This window comes from Sebastes umbrosus, chromosome 18, assembly GCF_015220745.1.
Source record: "Sebastes umbrosus isolate fSebUmb1 chromosome 18, fSebUmb1.pri, whole genome shotgun sequence".
NCBI lineage: Eukaryota > Metazoa > Chordata > Actinopteri > Perciformes > Sebastidae > Sebastes > Sebastes umbrosus.
Window position 1 is genome coordinate 25,461,371 of NC_051286.1, and position 19,544 is coordinate 25,480,914.

Sequence of the window (19,544 nt, forward strand, 5' to 3'; positions counted from 1 at the left end):
ACTTCTTTATTATTTCTGCATTTTACTTCTCTATTTATCTGTTTTTATTTCTGTCTTTGTGCTGCAACAACCGAATTTCTCCATTCTCGATCAATAAAGGTTTATCTATCTTAATATGATTATAGTTCACAATATATACAGGATACAACTTACAGTATAACATGAACACTAGTGTGCATGTAAAGGTGCAATTATTCTAGTGCAATAATTACATGTATTCTAGTGCTATAATTTGATATTTATATATTTAGAAGCAGCCCTGACGACGTACAGTATTGTATGTGTGAGGATATACAGTATTTGGGGTTTTGTATTTGGCCTATAGGTCATCTCCTTCTCCATGCCCTGAGCCTTGTACAGGGAGAATACTCTGTGATGCAGTAGATGTACTTCTGGAGGGGCAGTAGATGTACTTCCCCGCCACCCCGGGGAAGCTTGTATGAATGTGAGGGCTGTGGGGACTCTGCTTTAGTGGCAGGTGACAGAACCGGCACAGGCGACCTTTTTGCAGCTGAACTGCTGACTTACTCTTGGCCCTCTCCTCTGCCACCTTCCTCCACTCAGCCCCCCTCTGCCTGGCGGCGTCCAGCTCCTGCTCAAAGAATGGAGACGCAGCAAAGTCCTCAAAAGTCATGCGGGGGTTTGTGATGCCTTCATCTGCGTATGTTTTAAAGACCTTTGTGGAGCAGTAAAAGTACTTCACTGTTTTAGTCTGATGAAAGAAATGAACTGAAGAGCCGTCACCAAGATACCGAGACCTTGGCTGACCACAGGCTAAACACTTCTTGGTCATCTTCTTCTTCTGCTGCTGCTGATGTTGCTGTTGTTTTTGTAGGATCTCGGTCACAATCTTCTCCACCGTGGCCCGGCTCAGTGACTCATCCTGGGAGGGAGTCACAGGTGGAGGGTTGAGAGTGGCAGGAGGCAGGGTTGTGACAGGCACACTGACTGTTTGGCTGCCTGTGGTCAACCTTCTGCTCCGCAGCAAATACAATGTGCACTGGTGGTGATTATTAATCAAATACTTTTTCTAATATTTTTTTACTCTGTGTGCATTGGTGGCAATTATTAGGGGTGTGACGAAATATCGTGCAACGAAATATCGCGATATATAAACGTGACGATATGCATCGTCGAGATGAAATACTGAATCGCGATATCAGGGCATAATAGGTGCTACGTACATACGGGCCCCGGGCAGCTGCAACCTCTTCCTGCTGCTCTGTGAGGCCTATGGAAGGAGGCTGAGTATGTAACACATGCGCAGTAAAATCTGGTTTGCCCTTGCCGAAATGGAACCAATCGCAAAGCACGACCGCAGCTTCAGTTACACTGCGCATGTGTCATAGCCATGTCCGCCCGTGACCCAGCCTCCTTCAATAGGCCTTGCTGCGCTTGGTCAGAGCTCCACACACATCAACACACACAGCGCAGTCAGCTGCGGTGGAGGCGAGTTGACAGCTATATAAGTGCAATAGAAGTTTGAAAGTGTAAAGCCAAAATACGTTATTACACTTGTTCAACAATCATAAACACGATGGTGAAAAACGGTTAAACATGTAGGAAAGCAACTTTTCAATCTGCTCCGTCTGCTGTCTCTCATCCTCCGCCGCTGCTGTTTACATAAGCAGAGCGCGCTAGCTTGGTGGCTAACAGCTAACTGTAAACACATAAGTTATTTAGTTGAGTTGTGAATGACGTTAAATGACTAAAGCTGGCAGTAGGCTGTTTAGTCCAACTGTTTAGGTTAGTTAGTCATGTATCCTACTGGTAAATTGATCAGCTGGCTGAGACAAAGCCCCCCCTACCAGCCCTAACGTTACCTGATGAGTGACATCAGCAGAGGACAGGAGGAAGGACTGATACCATAAAAAATGGAACTATAGAGCAAACAACAGCATTGATTGGCATTTTGTCTCTTTTGAATAAAAAGCTACTTTTTCAGTCATATATTTTCATCATTCCAGTTTTGTCAAAATTATTGTTACAATATCGTATCGTATCGAGATCGTGAACCCAATATCTTGTATCGTATCGTATCGTGAGCTGAGTGAATCGTCACACCCCTAGTCATTATTCATCAAATCATTATTTCTCTAATATTTTTACTCTGTCATTGGTGGTAATTATTAATCTAATATTTTTCTAATATTTTTTTTTACTATATGTGCAGTGGTGGTAATTATTAATCAAATCATTATTTTTCTAATATTGTTTTTACTCTATGTGCAGTGGTGGTACTTATTAATCAAATCATTATTTTTGATAATATTTTATACTCTATGTGCAGTGGTGGGAATTATTAATGAAATCATTACTTTTATGATTATGTTTCACTTTATTTCTGCGCAAGCGCCCACTATGCACACTGCAATGCACTGGAAACAAACATGTAGTGATAGATTGCAACAGGTATGATGAAGAAAGAAGGACATTAATATCAGGACTAATTGATGGAAACCACAATATTACATCTGGGAATCAACTCGGGAAGACATCATGGAAAGTATGCAATCTTCTACTTAATGACTTAAGAGTAACAAGAACAATACAGAAATGCATTTTTTTTTTTCCTGCTAATCTTCTGATCCACACTCCAGTCCAGCAGATGGCGGTAACGCACCTATGACATGGTATGAGTGTAGCATGAAAACATGGGCTGCATCCCAAAGCTTTTAATTGCATCCCTGTTTCCCTCACTTGCGTCTTTTCCTTGCGTCTTAGTCCCTCCCATCAGGGAAGCATGGAGAGACGCAAGGAAACCATGCGAGGAGAGAGGAAACGAGGAAATACGATTTAAGCGACATGAGACGGTCGTTTCCTCTGAGGCGTCACGTGAAGTGACGTCCGTTTCTGATGACAGCAGCAGCTGACCACAACTGGATCAGCTGTCAGTCAGCTTTAACAGCTGTTTATGTCTGAACTGTACTAATACTAATAAAGACAAGTGCTCTTTATACTATTTATTCATTATTAGCGTCTGTAGTTATTGATATTCTGATTGTGAGTTAAATAACCCAGAATATGACTGATGTTTTTTGAACACTGGACATTATTTATTAGGCTAAAGGGAAAATGTAAATGATGTAACTCATATCAAACCGACGTTCAGGAATTATCAGCCTCATGTGACTGAATGGAAATGAGGATAAATTATGTAAAAGGTGTTTGTTGCTGACAGACAGACTCTCCTTTTCTCTCTGACTTTAATAGTTTATTAATAAAAGTTAACGGGGGAAATAACAGATCATGAAAAGAAAAATCATTCTAAAAAATGCAGAAAGTTATTTTAAGTCCATTTGTCAGGTATTATAAACCCCTCTCAGTGTCAGGCTGCTTCACTGACGGTGTGTGATGCAGAGCTACTGCAGGTCCTTCTGCTGCTGCTCAGAGCTTCAATTAACACACATTTGAACTAGATAGTGAATCAGAAGACAACTAAACTATAAAACGTTTAATCTGTGATCTGTTTTCACTCCGGTATAAAACTCCAGTGATGTTGAGAGGTAAAGTTATCAGATCAGTCTGATCAGCAGCAGCGTCCAATCAGTAACTGATATCCAATAAGGGGGCGTGTCGGTCGGTAAAAGACTTCCGTGCAGGATACACTGGTGTATCCTCGCTCATAGCTCCTCCGGCAAGCCTCCTCGATCCTCGATCCTCGATGCACAAATAAGGGCTTTGGGACGGTCTTCAAAATGGCGCACCAGAACAACTTCCGGTTCAATCGAGGAGCGAGGAAACGAAAATTAAGAGCTTTGGGACGTACCCACGGTGGAATTAGGGAACTAGCTAACCAGCCAGCCGTAGTTAGGTTCCGCCCCCGGTGTCATGTCCCGCCCCTCTCAGTCAGTCCGCAGACAGACCTCACTCCAAACACTACGCTGCGGCTTGTTTGTATTTCTTTAACCCAATCACAATCATCTAGGGCGGCGCTAAACCCGCCAGCACCGTACGGTTTTAAAGTTATTATTCACTCGTCTTGTCAAGGACTATTATTAGTTGTAGTCATTGGAATTACTCGTGTATCAACAAGGTAAGTGCTTCCGTCCAACGTTTATGTTGGTGATGCAAAATAACAAACTGCTGAGTTAACGGAGACTAGGCTCCGACTAGTTCCTGGAATCTTAACTTATTTAGCGTTATATTGGTCCAAGTAATGAAAATACTGGAGCAACTGTTAATGTTATATATGAGCTGGCAAACCTTCCCGTTAATGGCTCCTAGTTTTATTAAAAACGTGACGTGAACTGTAACGCTACCGTTATGGGCACTAGTGTTTCCAGAAATTAGACGGTGCTTGTTCAGCCAGAGACAACCTCACAGTTAGACTCTACCACGCTAACAATAACATTAACATTACCGTTAACCTGCGCATTAACTTAACTAAAGTTACATGTTTTAATATCTTTCACTGGGATACCGTCACTTCATTTCAGTGTGTCTGAACTTCTCCTCAGAGCTTTCAGGTTGCTTCTTTGACAGATGTGTTTGTTTTTTTGAATGTGTGACGTTTTCCCTCCTTCCTCTCTGCTAACGTCAGCTGGATCCAAGGTCTATTGAACGAGGTTGGGACACGCGTCATAAATGACTCATATCTTTGGGGGTATTGCACATGCGCAGTAAAATCTGGCCTGCACTCGTTGAAATTGAGCCAATCGCAACACACGACCGCAGCTTCGGTTACACTGCGCATGCGTTATACCCCACGTCAAGACCCGTGTCCTAGCCTCCTTCAATAGGCCTTGGCTTGAAGCTAACAAAGCTAACGGCGCACATCGTTAAAGAAACAGGTCATAAAAAATACCGTTATAACTCACTACTATTCAAGAAGTAGCTTAACCAAGCTCAAACTGTAACACATCTTTAGTTTGTGGACTGTAGTGTTAAAACAAGCAGGTAAAGTTAACGAAATAATGAATAAAAGTGCTCCAAAATCATCGTTATTACTGTAACTTCATACCAAAACATAAATAATAACTCAATGAAAACTGATCAGGAGACAATACAAGTCTAAACGAAGAGGAGACGGGTTGTATTTTCCTCCAGTATAGTTCATTTAAAAGCATAGTTTTCATTTGTTGCTTAGTGTTACTAGATTGTGTTAGATGGTTTACATTATTAGATAAAGTCTGGTATATGTAGTCTCTTAAAGGTCCCATATTGTAGAAAAGTGAGACTTTCATGTTTTTTTTATTATAAAGCAGGTTTAAGTCCTATATAAATATAGGAAAATAAAGTTTTTTGAACATTACAGCATGTAAACATGTTCTAGAAGAAACACAAAATACAAGTATGAACCTGAAAATTAGCACGATACGGGACCTTTAACAATACAGAATGATGTAAACTAGTGTTGCACAGTATGTGAATGCAGTGGACAGACAGAAAGTTGTGTCAAACATGTAACTGCCAGTGTGAGTGACAATGAGCCCATTGAGATTTAGAGATGCCACTCTAGTTGTCATTGAAGCAGATTGTTGAAGTTTGAGCTCATGCTGTGCTTCAGTGGACTGTATGGAAACAGAAAGGGCAGGGTGCAGTGACAATGCTGCCATTGTATACATTTATCCTTCACTGTATTGAACAGTAGCAGATTAGGTCTGCACTGCATTGACAGTTTTCTAATTAAGTAAATGATTCCATACATGGGATGCCTAAAAACCCAGCGTACACTGTTTAGATGAAAGACTAAAATAACTATGATCTTTCATCTCCTTTGGTGTTTCCCTTCCTACCTGTTCATTTCTCTCCTTTCTCTGTCCGTCTACATGTCCTCCCTCTGTCTGCTCCTCTTTCTTGTCTTTCACTCATTCTCAGGTCAGTGAAGATGCCTTCTGTGAAGTATCAGAGAGGGGACATGGTGATGGGCCGCTGGCCTGGCAGCAGCCTGTATTACGAGGTCAAGGTGCTGGGCTTCGATGCCAAAAGTCAGCTTTACACCGTCATCTACAAGGACGGCACTGAGCTGGAGCTCAAGGAGCAAGATATGAAGGTAGCTCCAGAGTCCCAGAGAGACTTACACTCTGAACTTTACTCTCTTTTCACAGTTTTATCTAACATACTTTTGTGTAGTATCTTGGTGTAATCATCTTTTTTTTCAGTGGTTAGATTAGATTTCTAGGTTGTCAGTTATAAAGGTAGTACAGACTCGAACCATACGGGGTTAAGGATATTAATCAGTTAACAAAGTTTGTTAGGGAAACATTAAGATGGAGCTAAAGCTTAAATTGTTACCCCACTCAATGGCTTAACATCTACATTGTTCATGAATGTTGCTCTACCTCGTACACTCTCTACTCAGGCACATAAAAGTAGTTCTCATATCAACTCTAAGAATATTAGGTTTCTTTTAAAAAAATATTTTTGTCCTGTCATTGTCAAGACCATGTGGCAGGAATATAGCCAATATGTAGGAACACTGCTAGGAGACTGCCCAGTGCTGAAACACAAATTATTAAAATGTCTAAATTATTAAATGATTTGGAGGAAGGCCATTGTACTGCACACACCTTGCAGTTTATATAAAGTTTATATATTATACACAAGATGAGTCAGACTTCTTATCAATATCTTTTCTGTTTCGCCTATAAAAACACGCTACAGTTGTTAATAATGGTTGCAATCTCCTCTTTTGTTCCCTCAGAATGCTGCTGGTTTCCAGTCCCGCTCCCGCTCTCGCTCCCGCTCCCGTTCTCGATCACCAGGCCGCCCTCGCAGCCGCTCGCGCTCCCCAGCAATGACCACGCGGCGCTCGTCCTCCCGCACAGCGGCGGCGGCTACTGCTGCTGCAGCTATAACAGAGAGCGACCCGTCCTCTCGCATGGACACAAAGCTGAAGGATTCAGTAGAAGTCAGACTCAGTCCCCTGGTGAGTGCCACAGCTGCCTTCTCGTTCTCCTGTCGTAGCACTGGTGATGTTGGAGAAGCTGATGTACAGATACTGTACCATATACAGTGATACTGTTTACGTTATGTCATGCTATAGAGTAACATGGCCTAGTGGACTATTGCCTCGTCAAACCAAACCAAATTTATATAATCTATTAAAGGAATTATAGCCTGTGTGGAATTTGAAATGAAAAATGTACAGTAGCCAGCTAAATGTGAGCAAAGTCATTAATCTAAAGGTTGCAACACTAAGCAGAGCCTCTACTGACTCCGTTTTTTTTTCTGGAGCTATATTTTGTTGTTAATGTTACCAGGCAACAAAGACTTTGGTCCAGAGCAGCACATTGATTTCTTGAAAGTTCCTTGAACCAAAGAATATATAAAAGAAGGAAGGGTCATTACATCACTGAACTCACATTGATGCTGAGCCGATAGTATTCTACATGTATTTGATTGTAATAGAGCTTCTTTGTTATCAATAACCAACCATCAAACTGTTAATGATATTTAATAATATTCAGTGCTAATGCCATTCTCTCAATAATGTTTCCTATTATTGTCAGGAGGTGGCGCTAATCGCCAAAAGTTAGCATTTACACTTGTTTAGCTAACTTGTGACTTTTTTGGTATTTAAACATGAAGTGTAAAAAAGGAAACGTCACTGTAGATGAGATGGCACCGTTACAAGTCTTGGTCCAGTACAAATAACTAAATTAAAGCCCATAGAGGTAGATGTGTGATTTGTGATGTTGGACTATATAATCAAAGTGACTTGACTGGAATTTAAGTTGTGCCATTCATTTATTTTAAAAAGGAACTCAGTTGTCTGGTGAGATCCAGTTTATCATCAAATGTCCTAAATCATCAGCACCTTGTCGTTGTGGGGAAATGTGTCAGTTTGTGTCTCTAACCCGTCACGTTCCCTCTGCCTCTTCCTCACGTTGCTTTTTTCCCCCTTTTTGTCTCTTTTCATCTCCATCAATCTCTCTCCATTGTCTGATGGGCAGCCACAGTCAAAGGCAGCGGAGAACAATGGCAACAATAAGCAGGAAAAGAAAGAGGAGAAACAGAAAGAGGAGAATAACACGGCTAACAAAGTGAACGAGGTGAGTTTTATTTTGTACTTAAAAACAATGTTCTTCTGTGTGGAAAAAGCTCCATATTTATTTATTTAGTCATATGAAAGGTTCAGAAAGTGGCATCGTCCAGCTCCTCTCAGCTCACACATGAACATCAACACAAACCAAAGTGATGAAATACACTCCAGAATACGTGAACATCTGAACACACAATGTCTGTAGATAGAAAGCATCAATGACACTTCTTTTATTCACAAGCTTTTCTACCGTTGAGTCTCTCTGAGTTGAAATGAGATTTGTCAGATAGATGCTATTACAAAAACCCAACAAGTGATGTTTGAGGCGCCTCTCGCTGTGTGGTAGTGATGTTTGAGGTGCTACTCGCTGTGTGGTAGTGATGTTTGATGCGCTACTCGCTGTCTGGTAGTGATGTTTGCGGCGCTACTCGCTGTCTGGTAGTGATGTTGGAGGTGTTACTCACTGTCCGGTAGTGATGTTTGCGGCGCTACTCGCTGTGTGGTAGTGATGTTTGAGGTGCTACTCGCTGTGTGGTAGTGATGTTTGAGGCGCTACTCGCTGTCTGGTAGTGATGTTTGCAGTGCTACTCGCTGTCTGGTAGTGATGTTTGCGGTGCTACTCGCTGTGTGGTAGTGATGTTTGAGGCGCTACTCGCTGTCTGGTAGTGATGTTTGCGGTGCTACTCGCTGTCTGGTAGTGATGTTTGCGGTGCTACTCGCTGTCTGGTAGTGATGTTGGAGGTGCTACTCGCTGTCCGGTAGTGATGTTTGAGGCGCTACTCGCTGTCTGGTAGTGATGTTTGAGGCGCTACTCGCTGTGTGGTAGTGATGTTTGCGGTGCTACTCGCTGTGTGGTAGTGATGTTTGCGGATCTACTCGCTGTCTGGTAGTGATGTTGGAGGTGCTACTCACTGTCCGGTAGTGATGTTTGCGGTGCTACTCGCTGTCTGGTAGTGATGTTTGCGGTGCTACTCGCTGTCTGGTAGTGATGTTTGAGGCGCTACTCGCTGTGTAGTAGTGATGTTTGAGGCGCTACTCGCTGTGTGGTAGTGATGTTTGAGGTGCTACTCGCTGTGTGGTAGTGATGTTTGAGGCGCTACTCGCTGTCTGGTAGTGATGTTTGCGGTGCTACTCGCTGTCTGGTAGTGATGTTTGCGGTGCTACTCGCTGTCTGGTAGTGATGTTGGAGGTGCTACTCGCTGTCCGGTAGTGATGTTTGAGGCGCTACTCGCTGTCTGGTAGTGATGTTTGAGGCGCTACTCGCTGTGTGGTAGTGATGTTTGCGGTGCTACTCGCTGTCTGGTAGTGATGTTGGAGGTGCTACTCACTGTCCGGTAGTGATGTTTGCGGTGCTACTCGCTGTCTGGTAGTGATGTTTGAGGCGCTACTCGCTGTGTAGTAGTGATGTTTGAGGCGCTACTCGCTGTGTGGTAGTGATGTTTGAGGTGCTACTCGCTGTGTGGTAGTGATGTTTGAGGCGCTACTCGCTGTCTGGTAGTGATGTTTGCGGTGCTACTCGCTGTCTGGTAGTGATGTTTGCGGTGCTACTCGCTGTCTGGTAGTGATGTTGGAGGTGCTACTCGCTGTCCGGTAGTGATGTTTGAGGCGCTACTCGCTGTCTGGTAGTGATGTTTGAGGCGCTACTCGCTGTGTGGTAGTGATGTTTGCGGTGCTACTCGCTGTCTGGTAGTGATGTTGGAGGTGCTACTCACTGTCCGGTAGTGATGTTTGCGGTGCTACTCGCTGTCTGGTAGTGATGTTTGCGGTGCTACTCGCTGTCTGGTAGTGATGTTTGAGGCGCTACTCGCTGTGTAGTAGTGATGTTTGAGGCGCTACTCGCTGTGTGGTAGTGAATGGGCTTTGAGGTGAGTTGGAGCTAAAGGAATGTCATGATGTATGCACGTTGGGGGTGTGTGTGTGTGTGTGTTTTCCAGCTGAGAGAGGCTCCCCTCACAAGATCCGGCTTAATTTAGCCGCCGGTCACATGGCGTACCAACATGTGCCACTTCTTTACACGCTGCCTTTTAGTCTCCTACGTGTAGACAAAGTGTAGAGTGTTAGATATTGGTGATTCCTAAAGGTGTTGAGATATATAAATCCTACATGTTATTTCAATCTTTTGTTGTTTTGTTTTGTCTGAATCAGATCTCTGAGTAGGATTGCTGACCTGAGAGCAGCTAGCCTCTAAAGTCATTGTTAGTCTGTATGATTATGGGACCTGATCTTTAATCCTAGATAGTTATACCCTCTGGAAGAAGCTTTGTGAGAAAACCCAGGAGCTCAGTCATAGCTTTGTGAAGTATTTTTTAGTTAATAGAGGAAGTAAAGCCTTACTTCATCAACAGGTTGAACTTTACTAAAGAACTTGAGTGAAGAGCAGTAACTTGAATACACCCCCAAGAGCTGTAAAGGGTGGGGAGCTTTAGATTACATTTCTAATCTTTGGTTTATGATTTGAATTAAAATGGATTCTCATTCAGTAGAAAAGCCTTTTACCATTTTTATCTTTAATTTGTATATGAGGAAATCTTTTGTCTCAGGGCAAACCCACAGTACATATACACACACTGTATACACACATCTGCCTACTCTCTGCTGTTTATCATTGTTTCAGTCATCTAATGATTTAGAAGATCAATTATCTTAACCACCACTTGTGTTTCATATCATTGTGGATTAAACACACTAGTGCTGAGTGAAGTTAGCCTGAAAATAGCAATTAGAATAGTTAATAATAGAACATTGTGAGTCAAGTCAAGTTCCCTCCTGTCCCAAGAGAGTATTTAATCAAAAATGCATTCAAACGCTTAACTCCATAGAGCGCTGCAGGGATGATGTATTGTTGTAGTCCAACCAGGAAGTTAGCATCACCATGGTTCCCTCAACAGAAAGCCAATGGGATTATTCCATTGGGTTTTGGATTATTGCAGGAAATAAGCTCTGTGGCAAACAGACATTTATAATACTTATATGTTTTGTTCAGCAAGATAATCTTCACAAATAAACACAACCTTTATGATTGTTGAAGCGTGAATGCAATCGCCAGAAGTAAAAAGCTAACGTTAGGCTATAAACGAACTACAACACGGTCACATGAGCGTTAGTAAACATAACGAGGCTGTAAAGGAGAACGAGTCGGCGTGATGATGTTTAGTAGTCTCATTTAGCCACTTTTTAGCAACCGCCTTTTTAAAGACACATAAAGGCTTCAAAATTCACGAGTGGGGTATTTATTGACATATTTTATATCGTAGAACAAAACGTTAAAATCTCTTCAGCTTGTGTTAACCACAGACATTATTTCAGGCATCTAAATAAAAACCCATTGACTTCCAGACGGGGGAACCGGAAGTGCTAAAATGCTGACTCATTTCCCAGTTTTAGGACTCATTCCTGCAGCACTCTATAACATGAAGCGTCCGTTATACCTGACCCAAAAGAAACCCCCCTCCAAGTTATTGACAAGCTAAGTGACCCTTCGCTAAGCCCTGTCCCTTTGTTGTTAGCCTCTGCTCCTCCGTCAAGCTATCGGAGCTAGCATATGGAGCCCACACTAAATAGAAATATTATCTAATGTTTAGCAGACGAGGGAACCGGAAGTGATAAAATGCAAAAACTCATTTCTGGGTTTTGGGACTCATTCCTGCACCACTCTATTAAAGGTCTGACTAATTAGATAAAACAAATCTGTTACTGTGAAAATATGTTTTAATAATCCCAAATCCTTCTTCAGAAGTCCGCGGCTGTGGTCGAGGCAGAGAATGAGAAGACCCAAGGCCGTTACAATCTGCGGCGCAGGAAGGACGACGGAGATGCCAAACCAGTGGAGGCCAAACCAGAGCAGCTGGAGGAGAAGGATGCCAAACTGGCTGCAGCTCCTGCTGCCTCCGTCTCCACCCCGCTGGACTTTGGAGGGAAGATAGGTAGGTTACAGGATGGACAGGAAATGCAGCAACTAGCCCGGAAACGATCTTTAAAGCAACAGTTGTATTCAGTCACACTTCAGTTCATGTATGATCATTCTCTGTTGTTTGACGCTGTGTTTTGTGTTAGCATCGCCTCTCTGGCTCAGTGTAAACAATAACAAAGCATATATTTGATAAATGTATTTATTACAGGACTGTTGCATTGCAGTGGTTTCACTCATCATTATACTGTATATTGATTTAGTTTGTTGGTGTTAATATCTTGTCCTATTAATCACTGGGAGAACTAAATTAGTTGGATCCAGGCAGTGCCGGTGGAGACAGAATCATGTTGGTGTTAACAGAACACTTCTGTGCTCTCATAAAGTCTGCACAGCTTCTCAGAAAAGGATCCACTGGATGTGCGTTACCTTGTATGTTAGGGAGGATAACCGTTACTCTATCTGCAGTTGAACCTGATCAAACTGTCCCTTCCCTCCTCCAGGAGCATACTTCTGGCTGCTCTTCCTGCCAGCCTGGGTTCTCTTCCTGGTTCTCCAAGGGAACCGGGACGACCCCAGTCTGGCCAACTTCCCTCCTCCTCTGCCCCCTCTCGAGGCCTTCTGGGACGCCCAGGCCCTTGGCTTCGTCGTCCTCTGGATCTTATTCCAGGCCCTGCTCTACATCCTGCCTGTTGGAACGGTGAGTGAGAAGAACTGAGAACTGAACACACCAAAATCAATACACGAGTTAATTAAGAGAAATGAAGTCAGTGTCGTTAAACACAAATGGGTTGCGTCGGAAATTCCATACTAACATGCTATTTAGTAAAATAGCTACATAGCACATATTCAAACAGTCTGTGAGATTTTTTAGTAGGTGCAACAGTCATCATCAGTACAGTATTTCACTGAACCCAGCACCTTGCTCTCTGGATTAACTGGTACAGGAAAGGCGCACGTGAACCAGCGCATTACTTTTTCTGGTCGATAGCTCCCGTCTGAAGTGAAGTGAAACCTACCAGAGAAGCCGACCTGTGAACAGACTGTCTGTGGCTGTTATCCAGTTGGTCTGCAGGTTCTAGCTGTGTTTACTTGTGAGTGAGTGAGTTACTAGAATGTGTTCTTGGTCAGCTGTTGATCCCGGTGTATTTCTTGTGTTCCTCTGTGTAGCTGAGCGAGGGCATGCCGCTGAGGTCTGGAGAGAGGCTGAAGTACAGAACCAACGGTGAGGCTGTGTGAAGGGAGCGCTCTGTCTCCAACTCCAACTTTCTCTACAATCAAGTCTCAGTTGACTGAATGAATTCATGTTTTCACTACCATTCACCAATTCAACTAATGTTGAGGTGCTGGCTCCTCTGTTACTTTAACTGATCACTACAGGCTCAGAGCATTAAGGACGATGATTCTGCCGTCCTTTTTGACATGTTGAACATCATCATATAACTTCTTTTCTTTGTAGTCTTCATGGAACTTCAAGCAGTTTGTCTTCTGTCCATGTGTCCATCTAAAGCTCTCCGTGTCCCTCCAGGTTTCTTTGCCATCTCTGTGAGTTCAGTTGCAGCAGCAGCAGCGGTGCACCAGGGTGTTGACCTCACCTACATCCACAGCCACTTCCTGCAGCTGACCGCGGCCTCCTTCATCATCTCCGTCCTGCTGAGCGTCTACCTGTATGTCCGCTCTCACTACGCTGCAGCAGAGCAGCTGGCACTGGGAGGAAGCTCTGGTAAGAGGACAGATCCAGAGTTACCTTCTCACTGGTCACACACACACTGTATTGTCCTCTTCTCCATCTCTTTTCTCTCCCTCTATTTCACCAGGCAACGTGGTTTATGACTTTTTCAAAGGACATGAGCTCAATCCCCGCATCAAAGAGTTTGATCTGAAGTTCTTCTGCGAGATGCGCCCCGGTCTGATCGGCTGGGTGAGTTGTTACGGGACACCAAAGCAAACATTTGTTTCATAAATCCATTTAGTGAGTGTTTCAATGGGGTCTGTCATTTTCTACACACACTGCACCCTCTGGTGGCCACATGTGGACTCTATGTTGAACCTCACACACACGAGGCATGAGCTCCATGAACGCCTTGTGTTTGCTCGTGGCTGTGAGGGTAATGCAGACTTTCAGCTTAGTTTTTATAGCAGCTTGTGAACATGGGTCATCAAACCAAGTTGAGCCAAACATGTCAAAAAGAGTGAGAGGGAAAGGCAGGAGTCGTCACAGCGGGTATCTTCACAAATGGTTACACAGCATTCATGATGATTTTTGATTTTATTTGTGTCTCTTTGTTCAGTGTCTGATCAACTTTGCGATGGCGCTGGCTGAGATGAAGCATCAGAATCTGGATGCTCCGTCTTACTCCATGATCCTCGTGAACCTCTTCCAGCTGCTCTACGTGGTGGACGGCCTCTGGAACGAGGTACGCTCGGCTCGGCACAGGACAAAAACACTTTCTCACAAATATCACTCAAAGGGAGTTTGATAGAACACACTGATAAATAATAGGGGTGTAAGGAAATATGAATACACGAGTATCGTGATATTATGCTTTGTGATATTGATTCTTAAAAACACTATTGATTTCTAATTAATAGTTTACATGTAAAGACTCGTGGCAGACGGTGGCTCAGAGTGCACAAAAAGTAGAGCTGATGGATGTTACAGGGACTAAATGCAAATACAGATTATTCCACTGTTCTGATTCAAAAACGAAAAGATTCTCTATGCATATGATGGTGTGTTCTTTATATTATAATTTTTTTCAAAAAATGTATTTAAAAAAATCACCTTACTTACAATATTGCAACATATTGAATCGTAACTCCTGTATAATAATACGTATCGTATCGGCAGATTCTTGCCGATACACAGCTCTAATAAATAAATCAAATGATGACTTGTATGGTCAGGTAAACTAGTTGTAAACCCATCTGACTTTCATAAAGATTGATGACGGTGTGTTTCTTGTCTCAGGAGGCCATTCTGACCACCATGGACTTGATGCACGATGGTTTTGGCTTCATGTTGGCGTTTGGTGATCTGGTGTGGGTTCCCTTCACTTACACCCTGCAGGCCTATTACCTGGTCAGACACCCAAACCCCCTGAGCATCCCCGCCCTCACAGCCATCCTCACACTCAAACGTAAGTAGGAGCACAGCATCAACAAAGCTAAATGTATCAGTGGCACACAAGCTAGGCTAGAGCGTGCCTCAAACCCTCTAAACAACAGTTATCATACACTAGCAGAGCACTCAAGCAGCGTCTGATTAAAGGATCAGTGGAAACCACTTGTTGTGATCACGGTTTTTCACGGTTTCAGTCATCAACTGCTCTTATGGATTAAACAGCTCGGGACAGAATCCTTCCTATACAAATGCTGTTTAAATAATCTGCTTCTAGTAATCAAGTAGTCTATTTACAGTGTTCATTTTGGGTCTTTTCATACATGACAACATATGGAAAAACATTTTAAAACTACGTTAGACTTTAACGTTACTCCCATGATACTTTGCCTCGCGGACCGTCTGCTTTCCAGCTGGATACCTGAGGCTGGTGCTGCGTGCACATTGAAATCATGACGGGAAAAAGAGTTATTTTCTCTGAATGAAAAGCGACTAGGGCTGGACCTGATTATTTGACTATTCAGTTATTCATTTATGGATTCATGGAGATAGAGCACCGTCGTCTGGCAGTCAGGTACAATGAAATAGAACTGAAGTCACTCACTGAGTATCTCCGTTGAGGATTTGGATTGTTTGATCACATGACTGCATGTGTCTCTAGGTGTTGTTACTTTATCTTGAGGTCATGTATAGTTACTTAATGAGAAATGTCAAAGGCATTTTATAAAAACACTAATTGTTTAGTTGCAAAGAGATGAAGTTAACATTTCACTTTCCTCTTGGTGTCTCTGTCTTTCAGTCGTTGGCTTCTACATCTTCAGGAAGTCCAACTCTGAGAAGAACGCCTTCAGGAGAAACCCATCAGACCCCAAACTGTCTCGTAAGTTCTCCTGCAGGCTGAAGGTTCATCATGTCATGGTTGTGTAATGAGATGACCTTTCCCCCCCCCCCCCACACACACATTTCGTTATTGCCTTCGAAGAGAAAAATAATTTTTCATACATTTGCTTTTTAAATCAGAGTTTAATGACAGATTGCTTTCCATCTGTTTCTCTGTCCATCTGTTTCTCTGGTGACCTCCGTCTGTGTTCCTGTTCTCTCCAGATCTGAAGAGGATACCCACGGCAACAGGGAAGAGTCTGCTGGTGTCTGGCTGGTGGGGTGTTGTCCGCCACCCGAACTACCTGGGAGACCTCCTGATGGCTCTGGCCTGGTCCCTACCCTGTGGTGAGTTGGCTTCACATTTAGTCAAACACCAAGAGCACTCATTTCATGAATCAAGGCCAGTGATCAGTGCGTCAGAGGACTGGCAGAGCACTTTTAGTATTGTCCATGGCTGCAGGTATATCATGTCACGACTATCCTGGCTAAAATAATGATATAATATAATGTTATTTTATTTGTATAATGTTACAGTATTAATTAGAAGGTATTGATGACAGCAACCTGGTATGGCACCCACCTGTCACTCAAAGTGGCCGCGCCCTCATTTATGCCTATTTTTAAGCTTTAATATAATTTAAACAGGTGAGATATATAAATAGGCTGAGGGCTGGGAGGCGGGGTTAAAGGAAACGCTACTGCGCCTGCTCTATGGGCCCGATGGATGCGGAAGATCGCTGGATGATCCGGGTACTTTATCACTCGCCAGTCGAGCCATTTTGGCTTCATGCGCCACTGAGCAACTCTCAGAGAAATGAACGGAACTCCGCCTCCAACGCTGTATCCAGTTCTCTTTACACATCCATGGTTTTAACATGGAGGTCTACGGGGATTGACTTGCTTTTGGAGCCGGCTGCAGTTTTTGGTACTTCCGCGTTGGCTTCATTTCTCAGCAGCTTGTGTGAGACACAGTTGTCGTATTCAGACGGCTGTTAATCAGCTGACAGTGAAGGCTAACGTAAGCATCAGCTGTTGTAGATGACAGATGGCGGTAAGATTCAGACAATAATCTGTCATAACCAGGAAGCCATCGGAAAGAAACCTTTTTGCTTAGTTAGGCGTGTCCACTGGTAAAAAAAAAAAAATGGTGACAAAACTATCAGAGGACATGGACCTTTGAAACATGATAACAATGCTATAAACATATTAGAACAGATTCCATAGTTTTTTACCAACTGATAAATGAACAGTCAGATTAAAATGTCCTGTCCTCCCTGCCCTTCTACCATCAACACCATCAGGCTTCAGCCACCTGCTGCCATGGTACTACATGATCTACTTCATCATCCTGCTCGTGCACCGAGACTCCCGCGACATGAGCGAGTGCAGGAGGAAGTACGGCTCGGCGTGGGACGAGTACTGCTGGACTGTTCGCTACCGGATCATTCCTCGTGTCTACTGAGGAACCTGCCGCTGGACGCTCCCGAGCCGAGGCCTTTTTCAACCCAATATTACGGCTGTGAAGCCTCACCAAAAAAAACTCAAATATGAATGGATCGATTGACTGATTTGACTTTTAATAATCTTTTCTTAAACCAAGAATTTTTCAAATCTTGATTGTGGACTGAAGGAGCTACAGTACTCTGAATTTTTTGAAGGAAGACAAATGGCACTCATTGGTATTGTGAACTATTGATTTTCCTTTTTTAATAGAAAATACTCAAATATAGACTTTAAAAGTTTGCAAAATGTGGGGAGAAAACTACCAACGCCTCTGCTAGGAATGTCTTGTTGGGATGTATATTTTTGTATATACACATTTGTTTTTATACTTCAAGAATATCTCACCATTTGCAACATTGTGGTAAGTTTTACTCTTTGCTTCCGTATTCAAAATGTTACAATATCAGCTTGGCTATTATGAATAATGTTGTAAGTACGCCTTCCTACTATAATTCTACTGCTTGTGTATATTGTGAAGGATGAAAAAGGCTTTTTCTTTTGAAATAACCTGCACAGTGGAACAAGGACTCGTGTTCTTTCTCAGGACCCAGAACTTTGTCACAAAGTTGAATTAGAAAAGTTTTGTCTTTAATAATTTCGTTGTATCTTTTGATATAGATATCTAGTTTTGAATTGAGAGTGTTAAATAATTTTGGAGGTTTCAAGAAAAATGCACTAATGTGTTGAGGCATATTTTATTTTCTGATATTATCAGTCCCAAAGTGTTTTTGATTTGGCTTTTCTACCTCAGGTTCACTCACTCTGCAGTGCTCATTGTGCCCTCTGGGAGGCAGTGTGTGTAATTATGAGCGTGATGTCTCTGCTGAAGAAAGGAAACTTAGTTTTTCATTCCAGCAATAGCATTAGTATCTGTTGTGAACACGTGGCACCGTTCCACATCACACATGTCATATCTAACCCCGACCCTTCCTAACTACTTTATTTCCTGCATTTTTATGGTGCTGATGAAACCATCTGGACTTTGTTCTGCTAGATTATGGAGCATATTCTCTAATATGAACTGGTTGTTAATTTCCCACCACTGCCACATGAATTTGGTTTGAACCTATTTAAGCTTTAACCTGCAGGTCACATGACAATGACCGTTTTAATGAAGTGTATACTGTGACAACATGGAGAGCTGTTAGCATTTACAAACTGCATTTGTGAGCCCAAAAAAGTGTTTCTTGCACCTGTGCAGCTGTAGATGAGTTCATAAGTAGCAACTAGACTAGGTAGCATTTGTTATGCTGTGCTGATTGAATACCATGTAAATATTGGTTGTTTTTGTTTTTTTTAATCCTGTTATTTTCACTAAAAGAGGTGACAGTAGCGATAATAGTAATCTTTCTCATTAGATATTTAATATGGATTTTTTAAGTTAACTATGTAATTTTGACCACTGTAGTTATGTTTACACCTAGATCTGCCATGTTTCTGGACAATACTTCAAAATGTATTAAAACAAATGATCTGTAACACTCAGAAAACATGTTTGATACTAGAGACGCCACCCTCCTGTATGCCCCAGGACAAATAATGGTGATATATATATTTTTTTTCCTTGATATGAGGGTAAACTTGTTTCCTTGGTTTGGCAGTCTGAGAAAGCAATAAGTTGGATGTACTTATATATATGACAACAATGAATGAGAAGTAAACAGGTCCAGCAGGCTGTCAGTAAGGATGAATCACACCTGTGACGGTGGCTGGAAAAAGCTTGTTCATACATGCAGAATAAAATAAAGAGACTTTAAAGACTTTGTTCATTTGTAGGCTTGTTGACAGGATCTGTGGTAAACAGTGCTACAAGACACTGTCCGTTTTCTCTCAGTGTGGAGGAATTTTATTATTAGATAAGTTAATAACACATTCACTATGCTTTTAAAGTATCTATGTAAAGGTCCAATATGGAAAAGCAAATGTAATGAGGGTTATAACCAGCAGAACTCTGCCTAAAAGTCATTTGTTCTTTGTTAAGCAGTTTCTAAATATAAATTATTACAAAGTATTGAGTCTGCTCGCCTCATCTTTCTTTTCAATTAAGGTGTCGAAAAAAGTCATAATAAAGTCATTGTATAGTATGTTGAAAAAAAGTCATCATATAGTGTCTAATTTCTTTTTTTTTTTTTTAAAGTTATAGT

The 19,544-nt window shown here is 42.3% G+C and overlaps 1 protein-coding gene across 3 annotated transcripts in view; it reads left to right on the forward strand.

Moving 5' to 3' along the window:
• Window positions 1-18,540, forward strand: part of LOC119477578 (delta(14)-sterol reductase TM7SF2-like) — a 58,967-nt gene extending 40,427 nt beyond the window's left edge. The window contains exons 1-14 of one of the 3 annotated variants that reach the window (XM_037751722.1): window positions 3,835-4,036; window positions 5,821-5,995; window positions 6,647-6,871; window positions 7,899-7,997; window positions 11,721-11,910; window positions 12,398-12,594; window positions 13,065-13,119; window positions 13,423-13,617; window positions 13,712-13,815; window positions 14,186-14,311; window positions 14,866-15,034; window positions 15,815-15,895; window positions 16,120-16,242; window positions 17,199-18,540. In XM_037751722.1, coding sequence (XP_037607650.1) covers window positions 5,831-5,995; window positions 6,647-6,871; window positions 7,899-7,997; window positions 11,721-11,910; window positions 12,398-12,594; window positions 13,065-13,119; window positions 13,423-13,617; window positions 13,712-13,815; window positions 14,186-14,311; window positions 14,866-15,034; window positions 15,815-15,895; window positions 16,120-16,242; window positions 17,199-17,359 — 1,890 coding nt within the window. In that variant the 5' untranslated portion in view covers window positions 3,835-4,036; window positions 5,821-5,830 and the 3' untranslated portion in view covers window positions 17,360-18,540. Of the gene's footprint in view, window positions 1-3,834; window positions 4,037-5,820; window positions 5,996-6,646; window positions 6,872-7,898; window positions 7,998-11,720; window positions 11,911-12,397; window positions 12,595-13,064; window positions 13,120-13,422; window positions 13,618-13,711; window positions 13,816-14,185; window positions 14,312-14,865; window positions 15,035-15,814; window positions 15,896-16,119; window positions 16,243-17,198 lie in introns of those variants that run through there. The other 2 variants (XM_037751721.1, XM_037751719.1) reach the window with 2 other exon arrangements.
• The last annotated feature ends 1,004 nt before the right edge of the window (window positions 18,541-19,544 follow it).